At 47.9% G+C, this 13,114-nt stretch overlaps 1 protein-coding gene across 16 annotated transcripts in view; it reads left to right on the forward strand.

The window, feature by feature from the left end:
- Positions 1-13,114, forward strand: part of ROBO3 (roundabout guidance receptor 3) — a 388,832-nt gene that overhangs the window by 321,666 nt on the left and 54,052 nt on the right. For 15 of the 16 annotated variants that reach the window (XM_075839190.1, XM_075839192.1, XM_075839197.1 and 12 more), the window contains 6 exons: positions 6,995-7,152; positions 7,458-7,578; positions 8,184-8,322; positions 9,147-9,274; positions 9,521-9,532; positions 12,539-12,663. In XM_075839190.1, coding sequence (XP_075695305.1) covers positions 6,995-7,152; positions 7,458-7,578; positions 8,184-8,322; positions 9,147-9,274; positions 9,521-9,532; positions 12,539-12,663 — 683 coding nt within the window. The remainder of the gene's footprint in view (positions 1-6,994; positions 7,153-7,457; positions 7,579-8,183; positions 8,323-9,146; positions 9,275-9,520; positions 9,533-12,538; positions 12,664-13,114) is intronic. The other variant, XM_075839200.1, reaches the window with a different exon arrangement.

Raw genomic sequence — 13,114 nt, forward strand, 5'->3', positions numbered from 1 at the left:
AATAATCTTTATGTATCGCCAACATATTCTGCAGCGCATTACAACTGGACAATGACCCTGACCATAAGAGCTAGCAATCTAACCGGATACTAATGATAAGAACGAACAATCGACATAGCTACACCGGCTGGATGGGCGCCGGAATCTGATTGGCTGCAGATTATAGAACATTCCCCATTACTTATCCCAGGAACGATAATCGCGGTATCACTGAAACAAATGCGATGTGAAGTGGGAAGGCGGTAAACGGCGGCGGCCACCGGAACAACGTATTCCTTGCTCTACTCCTGCCTCCCTCTTTATAGCATTAACCCTATAATGTCGTTAGATTGTAAGCTCTGTTGGTTTCGCTCCTCATTTCTATTATTAGAGTTGCGCCATTGTCATTTTTATGGCACCTTATACATTGCGCAACCCCAAATGACCCGTCCTGTACGTCCGCGCTCCGAGAATTGGACATAGATCCGCATTTCCTGACCGTTCTGACATTTGGAATTTTCTCTTCACAATTTTTTCTTTGTTACCCAAAGTCGATCGCAGAGAAATTAATCATTTATCGTTATCCAGAAATGAAAATGGCAGAAAGCGAGATAAGAAATCCGCCGTTAGATAGACAACCGTCCGGGCGAAAATATATCTGCCTTGTCCCCATTGAGAACTGTAGATGAATGGTGGATGAACACAGAATGGGGGATGGGGCACATTTGATTGGTCAGAAATGCTATGATAGAGGCACCTGCTCTGTGTTTTACAGGTGGAGCGAGCGTGCAGATGGAGGAGATGGCGGTGTAGCTGCAGGGTTATGTGCCGCCTTTGTTATGTATTGGCTCAGGACGCCGCTGCCTCTTGTATTGATTATTCCTGGCTTGTTGTCTGGGCTGAGGAGCGCAGAGTCTTATAAGCCGTGATGACTCCGGGCGCCTCGCAGCGGAGCCCAATAAATATTGAATCATCATCCGGGGGCCAAGCGGATTTATTATGTGATATTACTGCCTCAGCGTTGTATCTCCCTGTAGTCTTGTTACTTCTGTACATCGGTGGTCTGCAACCTGGGGAACTACAACATCCAGCATGTGAAGGTCAGGGCATGATAGGAGTTGTAGTTTCACAACAGCAACAAAAGCTTAAGGCTACATTAGCACGAGCGTATCAGATTCACACGCGTGAAAAACACGTGTAAATCTGGACCGTGTACTTTGCGAGTGGCATGTGTTTTTGACGCACTGGCAAAGCAAACGTTCTCCGAAGAATTGATGCGCAAATCACACACCGCACACGGGTGCATCCGTGTGCTGGCGATGGTTTTCACGCACCCATTGACTTCAATGGGCACGTAGGTGCGTGAAACACGCACCAATATAGGACATGCAGTGAGTTTCACGCAGCACACGGACGAGTTTTGCGCTCGTCTCAATGAGCCCTTAAAGGTTGTCTGATATTCCTGACCAGACCTTTATGTCTGTGTATTGCTTGTTTTGTGCTAATTGCATGCTCTGCCTCTGATTGCCATTGTAATAGCACCCCCTTGTGGCGTTAATACTATGAAAAACACAGAAAAATTCCTGAAAGGAGCCACCAGGCAATTTCTACAGCAGCTTCGTGACTTTTTTGCTGATCAAAGAAAAAATAAAAAGTCCCTAGAAGGTCTTAGTCCTCGAGTCACTTGTCACGTTAAAATCTTCATCTAGTCGTACATGTTTTTTGGAAAGCTATGCGACTACCAATATGACTTTTCTAGAGATCCGAACCTCATGTCTGCCTGGTTCTGTAGTCAAACATCCCTTCCTATCACTGTACGGGTTCAGGTCTGTAGGAAAGCTGGGTGACAATTCATGTGGGAGTTGTACGATGTCCCTATTCATTGTCACCCAGCTTTCCTGGAGACCTGAATGGCAAGTCTGCTTAGTTATGTAGCGATGGGTAGTGAGGGATGTTTCTCTACAGATCTAGGCAGGTTTGCTGTTCAGATCTCTAAGAAAGCCGGATGACGGCCGCAGTGGGGGTTTATTGATTTCCTTATGGGTTGTCGTTCAGCTTGTAAGATAAATCTACTCTTCAGATTTGTAAAGTCCGGTTATCAGTCCGAGCGCGGAATATCCGTTGTACGAGGTGAATTATGTGAGCGTCTGTAGCCCGATATCCGCATGGTTAGACCCTGTTCACACTTTCTTTTCCGTCGGGTCTCCATTGATCTTTGACAGTAGCAATCAAAATAAAGCGGCGACGCCAGTGTGAACAGTCCCGTGTACAGGTCAGAGGTGGAGCTGACTCGTATGTTCACACCATAATATCCCACATGTGCGATGTAAAGCTCCCGCCGCGTTCACGGGGTCTAATAATATCCACAGGACGACCGACCTGATACAGAGAGAGTTATTGACACGAAGGTCAAGTCATCTTCCCAGAAATTCAATTATAAGGAAGGAACATGAGCGGCCGGTGACATGTTGACACAAGACGCTTCTCCTCTCTCTGAGGTGACGCCCGAGGCTCCAATTTATTGTTTGCAGGAATCCGCAGGGTCTGACAGCGCTGAATGTAGGTACGCCATGTGCAGCCGGCGGCGCCTGGCACGCTCTGATACATCAGGATACGCACGCCCCTCATTTCTAGCGGATCAAATATAATTAATGAGCAATTACCCTGCAAATTCTACACGAAATATAAATCCTTCCGTTACCTTCTATGTTACTAGGAAAGCTTGGCGACTACTAACGCCTGCATTACATGTCCCACAGAGGTTGTCACCCAGATTTCCCAGACTCCGTCATTGTGTCATTGCAGAATTTACATTTAGGGTCTGGGAAAGCTGAGTGACTACCCCAATGTAGGAGCTGTATATATATATATCATTTGGTAGTGCTCGTCATCTAGTATAAGATCCTACACATCCAGTCTAAGGCTATGTTCACACACAGTTTTTTTGCAGGCGGAATTTCTGCCTCAAAATTCCGTTTGAAAGTTTGAGGCAGATTTTCCTCTCCCTGCACGCCGATTTTTCGCCCGTGGCCATTGAGCACCGCGGGTATAAAACACCGCAAAATACGCTTTCTTTGATGTCAGAGGTGTAAACGCCCAAAGATAGGGCATGCCGCTTCTTTTTCCCGCGGGGCGGTTTTACCGCTCGCGGGGAAAAAGATGCCTCCGCCTCCTATTGAAATCAATGGGAGGCATTTTTGGGACGTTTTTGATGAGTTTTTTTACGCTGTTTCCGCGTCAAAAAACTCTGTGTGAACATAGCCTAACACTTTATCCAGAGTTTTTCCACTTGTGGCCCTCCATCGGTGGTAAAATTACAACGCTCCACTTGTTTTGACAACCACTTGTTTTGACAACCACTTGTTTTGACAACCTCTGGCTGTCAGGGCATGCTGAGGGTTGTAGTTTCACCGCAGCTGCAGAGCTCCGGGTTGAAGAGCACGGCTGTATGTATCTACTTACAACTGAAAAATTATGTGCAAATGATGCCCGATATATATAACCGCTAAAAATAAATGTGAAAAACCAAGCCGACTGTTAATACATATTTATGTGCTGACCTGAAAGACTTTCCTCGAGCCCCAGAAACAAACATGGCAGAGAAATCGGAGGTCTGTGTCCCCCTTGTCTATTGGGCTGAGCACCTTCTCAGGAGGTGGGGCCAAACTAATGGGGTGGAGCTCCGCTTTTTAGGTGTCCTATCGCAGGAAGGGGGTGGAGAAATTCCACAGCAGGCTCCTCCCAGCCAGACAGTAGTCTCTCAGGAGAGGGAGGAGTCAGTATAAAGACGTCCTTGGACACATATTGGAGTCTTGTCGTTTCTGTACGCTGCCGCGTGTAGATTGATACAGATCAGGATCGGGAAGGCGAGAAGATGATGGTCTGAGCTTCTGGCGGGTTTTTTTTTGTGTCCTTTTAATGCCCCTTTAAGTACATTGCTGGCAGCCTCTCCGCAGTTTGAGTAGCTCTTAGTTCCTCAGAATATTTAGTGCGTATCATGGCGGCCTCGCGTTACTGCAGACTCCAGTACAATCCTTTCAATTAACCTAATTGGAATCCTCGCTGCGTTCTTCATCCGGCTCCTCAGCCCTTAATGCGCAGAATTAGGCTCATGTTTCTCTGTCACGCTGATGAAATTTCACTTGCGCAGAATTTGCCGGGAAGGTGACAATCTTATTAATCACTTTTTTGAGGTCTTGCTCTTTGACAGCGCGGCTTCTGCCGGTGGAGAAAGTGTCATTTGTTTTAATGAACAATTATATCGTAGGCGCAGCGCCTTATCTGCTTCACGGTGACAGCGCCCGATTTGAATAATTCAATTTATTATTACAGTGCGATAACTCGTTATAACGGAAGATAAAGAGGGGGACACCGGCAAATAAATCCATTCCACTGGGAGCGCAGGACAAAGGGCTTTTTTACTTTTTGATTCAATGTATAAGATCCCCCAAAACTAGAAGTTCGAGTCATTTTCTTCATGCTTCCCTCTCTCTTATGAGGCAGTTGTAAAATACCCCCCCATATTCTCAGGTCTGTCCTGTCATCATGGGGCTTCCTCAGAGGTAATAAAGTTTAGTGCTCTCTTCCCAGTAATTAGCTGAGTGATCTGGATCATTTGTCCGTCATCCGAGGCCTCAGTGGCTGCAGACGTTTGTGGACAGATGTGCAGTGACCGGTCTAGTCCTGGCCATAGGGAGGATGTGACCCTCAGAGTGGCAGATGTCCCCCGCACGGGGCACAGGTCAAATGCTTCTTGTAACAATGAAAATTAATGAAGTTGCATCTGTCAACTGCAAAACAAAGCAAAGTGTGAGGATTTACATGGGGCTGCTGTCTGTCATGCAGCTCTCCCCTCCCCCGGTGTCAAATGTGAAGTCACTTCAATATTATAAAAAGCCCCACAACTATAGCATGACATTTAGGGTATAGGGAAAGCTGGGTGATGGCTTTTATTCACGGTTACCACAAAGCATCTGTTACCTGAGTAGAATAAAGACCTTACCCGATAATGACGCCACCCGGGCCTCTACTTGTGTGTGCTTTGTATAGAAAAAAGTGACCATTCCGGAGACCCCACAGTGGTCTGTGAATGGACAGGATAGCGGATGTGACACGGCGGACAGGATAGCGGATGTGATACGGCGGACAGGATAGCGGATGTGACACGGCGGACAGGATAGCGGATGTGACACGGCGGACAGGATAGCGGATGTGACACGGCGGACAGGATAGCGGATGTGACACGGCGGACAGGATAGCGGATGTGACACGGCGGACAGGATAGCGGATGTGACACGGCGGACAGGATAGCGGATGTGACACGGCGGGCAGGATAGCGGATGTGACACGGCAGACAGGATAGCGGATGTGACACGGCGGACAGGATAGCGGATGTGACACGGCGGACAGGATAGCGGATGTGACACGGCGGACAGGATAGCGGATGTGACACGGCGGACAGGATAGCGGATGTGACACGGCGGACAGGATAGCGGTTGTGACACGGCGGACAGGATAGCGGATGTGACACGGCGGACAGGATAGCGGATGTGACACGGCGGACAGGATAGCGGATGTGACACGGCGGACAGGATAGCGGTTGTGACACGGCGGGCAGGATAGCGGATGTGACACGGCGGGCAGGATAGCGGATGTGACACGGCGGACAGGATAGCGGATGTGACACGGCGGACAGGATAGCGGATGTGACACGGCGGACAGGATAGCGGATGTGACACGGCGGACAGGATAGCGGATGTGACACGGCGGACAGGATAGCGGATGTGACACGGCGGACAGGATAGCGGATGTGACACGGCGGACAGGATAGCGGCTGTGACACGGCGGACAGGATAGCGGCTGTGACACGGCGGACAGGATAGCGGATGTGACACGGCGGACAGGATAGCGGATGTGACACGGCGGACAGGATAGCGGATGTGACACGGCGGACAGGATAGCGGATGTGACACGGCGGACAGGATAGCGGATGTGACACGGCGGACAGGATAGCGGATGTGACACGGCGGACAGGGGGACTTCGGCGTAATCTCTCTGGAACCAGACGAATATTATTTTTTTCCTTTGAACAGTCGGCCCCTTCCCAGCCCCAGTCGCCCTTCTATCCGAGTACAGTAGTGTGACATCAGGGTGGGGGGGGATTTACAGCTAAATAATTAAAGTCTGTCCAAAAAAAGACGCCACTTGATTAATAAGATTTTTCTAAATGTGTCATCACTTAAATGAAAGTCATGAATCTTCTCTTTAACTGTGAAGGATCCTTAACAAACACAAGTCAGGAATAAATCATCAGTTATCAGGGGGAGGGCGACTGCTGCGAGTGACGGATGAGGCTGTCGCTGGAGGTAGATAGGAAGGGTCATAGTGTCACTCTTGGGGGCTCTGCTCTAAGACATGGGGGGGTCATATTCAGGGGTATCCGTATAAGAGGGGGTGTCTGGCTATTATATGTCAGCAGTGATACTCTGATAGATGGGAGTGCAGTGGTGGTATTCTGATATAGGGGAAGGATAGCATAGGTCAGCGGTGGGGGTACTCTGGTAGATGACGGTGACTACATTACATTGGTGGTACTGTGCTCTGTTATGGGGGGTTAGTATCGGTCAGGGGGGTACTCTGATAGATGAGGGTGACTACATTACATTGGTGGTACTGTGCTCTGTTATGGGGGGTTAGTATCGGTCAGGGGGGTACTCTGATAGATGAGGGTGACTACATTACATTGGTGGTACTGTGCTCTGTTATGGGGGGTTAGTATCGGTCAGGGGGGTACTCTGATAGATGAGGGTGACTACATTACATTGGTGGTACTGTGCTCTGTTATGGGGGGTTAGTATCGGTCAGGGGGGTACTCTGATAGATGAGGGTGACTACATTACATTGGTGGTACTGTGCTCTGTTATGGGGGGTTAGTATCGGTCAGGGGGGTACTCTGATAGATGAGGGTGACTGTACTGATGCTTTTCTTTTCCAATCTAACTTACATTTCTTCCAGTTTTAAGGGATGACTTCCGCCAGGCTCCCAGTGATGTGGTGGTGGCAGCAGGAGAACCAGCGGTAATGGAGTGCATTCCCCCCAGGGGCCACCCTGAACCCACTATATCCTGGAAGAAGGAAAATGTCCGCATCAGTGATAAGGATGAGCGCATCACGGTGAGTTTACCCAGGACGGCTGATTTCACCCTTTTAGTTGGAGTTTTGTAGCAGCGGGGTCGTAGGCTTGGTTTTCTCTGTGTGTGAGCGGGTTCCCTCTGTGCCGTCTTTCGTGTTTGTGTCCCATGTGGGGGATTCATATAGTAACCGCCACTGATATCGGCGCCAATGTGAAGGAATACAATCTGTGTACATCGCTGCAGCACATGTAGGTGACATGTAGAGAAGAGATCAATATTGATACTTATATGCTGAATCTTGATACTTTGTTGCATTGCTATTTCTAATTAATCCTTGCATTTTAGATACGGGGAGGGAAACTGATGATTTCCAATACCAGAAAGACGGACGCCGGCATGTACGTGTGTGTGGCGACCAATATGGTGGGAGAACGAGACAGCGAGCCGGCGCAGCTGGTGGTCTTCGGTAGGTTACAATGTGTGGAATTGCAGAGCGAGAAGTGTCACTCATTGCCAGGAAGTGATTCATACCCCAGATAACGCACAACTAGAGACATTTGTTCTGTAGGAGGAGAAGACGGAGACTAATTATCCTGAGAATCAAACCACAAGAGAGAATCACATTCCTGACGCTTCCGATGGGAAAGGAAAAAAACGTTCCCTCCACTAAACCCCCCCCTCCCCCCCCACTGCCAACACATGTTCCAGCTTTTATTTTGAGCACCAATGGCATTCAAGGTGTGGAAACAATGTGCAGCACCCATAGACCTAGGAAAGCTGGGTGACCGTCAACATGGCCGCCATTGCAGCACCCACAAGAAATGTCGACCCAGCTTTCTCAGACTCCTGAATGGCAAACAGTTTGTTTATGCAGCAATACATTCACTGCTATCCTATTGGAAAGAAAAGGGCAGATTGGCTGTTCAGCACCCGGAGAAAGCTGGGTACCGCAAGCTTCCCTAGAAACCGAAATACATAGGAATCAGCTGAAAAGAATCTCATATTTACTTGTAAAGTGTCTTTTATAATATTTACGCGCCACTTATTTTCCCGCTTTCCCTTTCCTCGCAGAGCGCCCCACATTTATAAGAAGACCCATAAACCAGGTGGTCTTAGCGGATGATGTTGTGGACTTTCAGTGCGAGGTTCAGGGAGACCCGATGCCCACTGCTCGCTGGCGGAAAGAAGAAGGAGAGTTACCCCGGGGAAGGTGATTATATGGGCGTGATCTCAGCCCCAAACATTTTTAAGGCTCCTCTTTATTGAGGTTCTCTCAATGTGCAGCGGTTCCCTAATGATCGTCCTTTTTTTTTACTGATGGTCCAGTTACTTATAGTTTTTAATCATTATGTCCTTGTTGTAAAGGTCCTTCAACCCCGGCCAATTATCTGGCAAATGCTCGTTCATCGGCTGATCGTATCTTTTATGCAGCAGAAAATATTCTGGTTGTCGGCAGCTCATCTTGGTGTGTAAACAGGGAGACGCGCTGCCGACATGATGGAAATGTATGGGGACGAGCGATCATAGTAACAAGCGCCCGCCCCCATACATAGCGCCTTGTGACAGGAGCAAACGAGCGCCGATCAATAAACTGTCTCGTTGATCGGCGCTCGTTTAGACGGCCCATGTCGGGCTGTATAAGAGGATCCTTATATAATCATCTCTACATGCACTGACTTCCTGCTGAGCCTGTGCTAATACACAGCAGCTAATCCCAATAAGCAGAGCTGCAGTGTAAAGCATGAGGGAGGGACAGAGCCGCAGCCTGAGTCACTGATGAAACATGAAGTGTGTTTCAGACAACCAGAGACTCTAATACGCAGTGCAGCTCAGCCGGAGTCACGTTATGCACTGATGGAGCAGAACTTAAAAGCAGCGAACACTGAAGAGAATAGATGGCGGTCGGCATGACCCGCAGCTGGGGACCTATACAGTATATAAGGCCACAGCTGGACGTATTTTCCTTTCCGAATAAACTTATTGTAACTGTAAATGAAACATTTTATATTTCAACGTTGATAAATGTGATTTCAGGTATGAGATTCGCAGTGACAACACTTTGCGGATCTCCCGGGTGACGGCGGAGGACGAGGGGACGTTTACGTGTATTACAGAGAACAGTGTCGGCAAATCTGAGGCCTCGGGCTCGCTCGGTGTTCACGGTAAGACTTCTTCATCCATCTTTTTTTTGCCTGATCCTGGGATCTGAAGAGCCGTCATTGGGACTCATTCTAATCCCATACGTAGCGGATAACGGATTAACCCCTGACATGCTGCACTGCCCCCGTACTAACGTGACGTCATTATCGGTGACTCCATGGTTTGTAGCTGTATGTTCATATGTGGTCTCGGTTCTGTGAACTCATCTCATGCTTTCTTTTATTTCATGTGTGTTCACGTTGCTCCAGTCGGCCCATTCTGTAAGTATTCATTTCATCTCATGTCATGCATGGCGGGCGGGGTGTGGGCACCAGTCGCTGATCTTTCTTTTTTTGGTGTGTTCTTTGCGAGGTGTAATTCATCTGGAGGTAATTTAGGTGTCACTCACTATTTGTCAGCTTTTCAGGAGATACTTGGTTTCCTTTAAAATCGATTGGAGTTGACAGATTCCTCGGCTTGTCATATTCGCCTTTGTCCCCCTCAGCCACTTTGAAGAGCCGAGACATGACACCTATCCGTTACAATCTGCGGCGCGTGTTCATCCTGATCTCTCTGGTTCATGAATAAAATGCCAGAACTGCAGTGCAGGATGACAGAGGATATGATCTCATTAGACCCTACAAGGTCTGGGTGACGGCCCCTGTGGGCACGGTCACTGCTGCCAGTATTGGGGGGTTTTTTCAGGACATTTTGGTTATATAGGGGATATACTAGAAAATTTAATATTTTTTAGGACCTTTTCTGTCGTCGTTTTTAATATTACAGTCCTGACTCACATCCCGGCAGTTTATAATCTCCTCATCTCCGGCCCTGCAGACCCGGCTCCCTTATCAGCAGCCCTCGAGGCCGCAGTGTCATGAGTCGCGTCCCTTTCAACTTGGCGGCCGCGTTTGATGTGGGGGAGAGACAAGCGCTCAGTCCTGATATGACGTTATTGATGAGCTGCGGCTTCCATGGAGCCCTTTGAAGCAAAGTGCAAGTTTATCAGGATTTGGGCTTCCTCCGAGAGTCTCACCCCCTGTACACGATAGAGAATTAATGATACTGGTTCTGCAACCGCCCGGTCGTCTTTACCCCTCCTGACCAACGGCAATACGATAAAACGCATGCGGCTGTGTTCGTTGGGGCTTATTAGCTCACATGGAACATGAAGCAGGAAGGTGTTATAAATATTTAATTGCTGCGCTGGTACATCGGCCTTCTGGGAGCGCTCGCCAGGCGGGAAACATGCTCATATCCTCACGTACAAGAGGCGGTAATTACCTGGGGTTGTTTACAATGAGGTTTCCCTGAATGATCCCCCCATAACTGTACAAGAGCAGACAATTGGCCATAAAATATCTGATATTTAGTGTTCAGTTTTCGGGAATGAACGTTACATGTCAGGATGCGTTCACGTCACTCAGCAGCGTCACCCCTCCCCCTCTGTCATCATGTACGCTCATACACAGATAATCAATATGGCACGGATCAATTCTTCTGTTCATTAGGGAAAGATCTGCAGCGTAAGAGACGAGGGGGGGCTGAGCGCTTTATACCGTAATCTCCAGGGACAGCTGAGCCTGTGTATCTAAGACTGACATGTGTGATACTGTCTGCTCAGCCGCTGTATCTAAGCCTGACATGTGTGATACTGTCTGCTGAGCCGCTGTATCTAATTCTATCATGTGTGATGCTGACTGCTGAGTTGGTGTATCTAAGCCTATCTTGTGTGATACTGTCTGCTGAGCCAGTGTATCTAATCTTATCATGTGTGATACTGTCTGCTGGTCCACTGTATCTAATCCTATCCTGTGTGATACTGTCTACTGAGCCACTGTATCTAATCTTATCCTGTGTGATACTGTCTGCTGGTCTGTGTATCTAGTCCTATCATGTGTGATGCTGACTGCTGAGTTGGTGTATCTAATCCTTTCATGTGTGATACTCTCTGCGGAGCTGTGTATCTAATCCTATCATGTGTGATACTGTCTGCGGAGCTGTGTATCTAATCCTATCCTGTGTGATACGGTCTGCTGAGCTGCTGTATCTAATCCTATCATTTGTGATACTGTCTACTGAGCTCTGTATCTAATCCGATCATGTGGGATACTGTCTGCTGATCCACTGTATCTAATCCTATCATGTGGGATACAGTCTGCTGAGCTGCTGTATCTAATCTTGTCATGTGGGATACTGTCTGCTGGGCCACAGTATCTAATCCTATCATGTGTGATACTGTCTGTTGAGCTGTGTATCTAATCCTATCCTGTGTGATATTGTCTGCTGTGCAGTGTATCTAATCCTATCATGTGGGATATTGTCTGCTGAGCTGTGTATCTAATCCTGTGTGATACTGTCTGTTGAGCTGTGTATCTAATCCTATCCTGTGTGATACTGTCTGCTGAGCTGCTGTATCTAATCCTATCATGTGTGATACTGTCTGTTGAGCTATGTATCTAATCCGATCATGTGGGATACGGTCTGCTGAGTGGTGTATCTAATCCACTCATGTGAGATACTGCCTGCTGTGCTGTGGATCTAATCTTATCATGTGGGATACAGTCTTCTGAGCTGCTGTATCTAATCTTGTCATGTGGGATACTGTCTGCTGGGCCACAGTATCTAATCCTATCATGTGTGATACTGTCTGCTGAGCTGTGTACCTAATCCTATCCTGTGTGATACTGTCTGTTGAGCTGTGTATCTAATCCTATCATGTGTGATACTGTCTACTGAGCTGCTGTATCTAATCTTATCATGTGGGATACTGTCTGCTGTGCAGTGTATCTAATCCTATCCTGTGTGATACTGTCTGCTGAGCTGCTGTATCTAATCCTATCATGTGTGATACTGTCTGCTGAGCTGTGTATCTAATCCTATCATGTTGGATATTGTCTGCTGAGCTGTGTATCTAATCCTATCCTGTGTGATACTGTCTGTTGAGCAGTGTATCTAATCCTATCATGTGTGATACTGTCTGCTGAGCCCTGTATCTAATCCTATCCTGTGTGATACTGTCTGCTGAGCTGCTGTATCTAATCCTATCATGTGTGATACTGTCTGCTGAGCCCTGTATCTAATCCTATCCTGTGTGATACTGTCTGCTGAGCTGCTGTATCTAATCCTATCATGTGTGATACTGTCTGCTGAGCCCTGTATCTAATCCTATCCTGTGTGATACTGTCTGCTGAGCTGCTGTATCTAAGCCTCTCAAGCGATCCTGTATATTTAGGGACGATCTCTTGTACACACTGGGATATCTTCTTACGTCTTTCTCTTTGCAGTCCCACCTCAGTTGGTTACCCGACCCCGAGACCAGATCGTTGTTCAGGGGCGCACAGTGACCTTTCAGTGTGAAACCAAAGGGAACCCCCCGCCTGCTGTGTTTTGGCAGAAAGAAGGCAGCCAGGTAAGCCGTGCACGTCACTCGCAGGTTATATGTCAGGGAATAGACAAACGATAGAAGTGGAAATAATGTTATGATCTTTGAATATGGATTGTCAGCACCCTAAATGTCATGTAACTCCAATACAGGGGTCACCCGACCCCCGTCCCGTCTGACGTAGCGGCTGCCGGTCTCTGTATCTAGGTGGAGAATGAATAGAGAAGTGGGCGAACATGTGCGCGACTCCCTCTATTCATTTCTATGGGAGTTATAGAAACAGCCGAGGTGACCCCCATTCTGGAGATAGGTGCTGGTCCTAGAGCTGGGACCCCTCCATCCACCGGCCTTTTTACGGCACACCCCGTGGATATTCCATAAATGATTAAGTTAGGAGTACCCCTTTACTAAACCAGCTCCTGATAATTGACATTTTATCGTAAAAACGAGATGGGCTGAACTGACTGTAACAGAACTG

Source organism: Rhinoderma darwinii, chromosome 10, assembly GCF_050947455.1.
Source record: "Rhinoderma darwinii isolate aRhiDar2 chromosome 10, aRhiDar2.hap1, whole genome shotgun sequence".
NCBI classification, from domain to species: domain Eukaryota; kingdom Metazoa; phylum Chordata; class Amphibia; order Anura; family Rhinodermatidae; genus Rhinoderma; species Rhinoderma darwinii.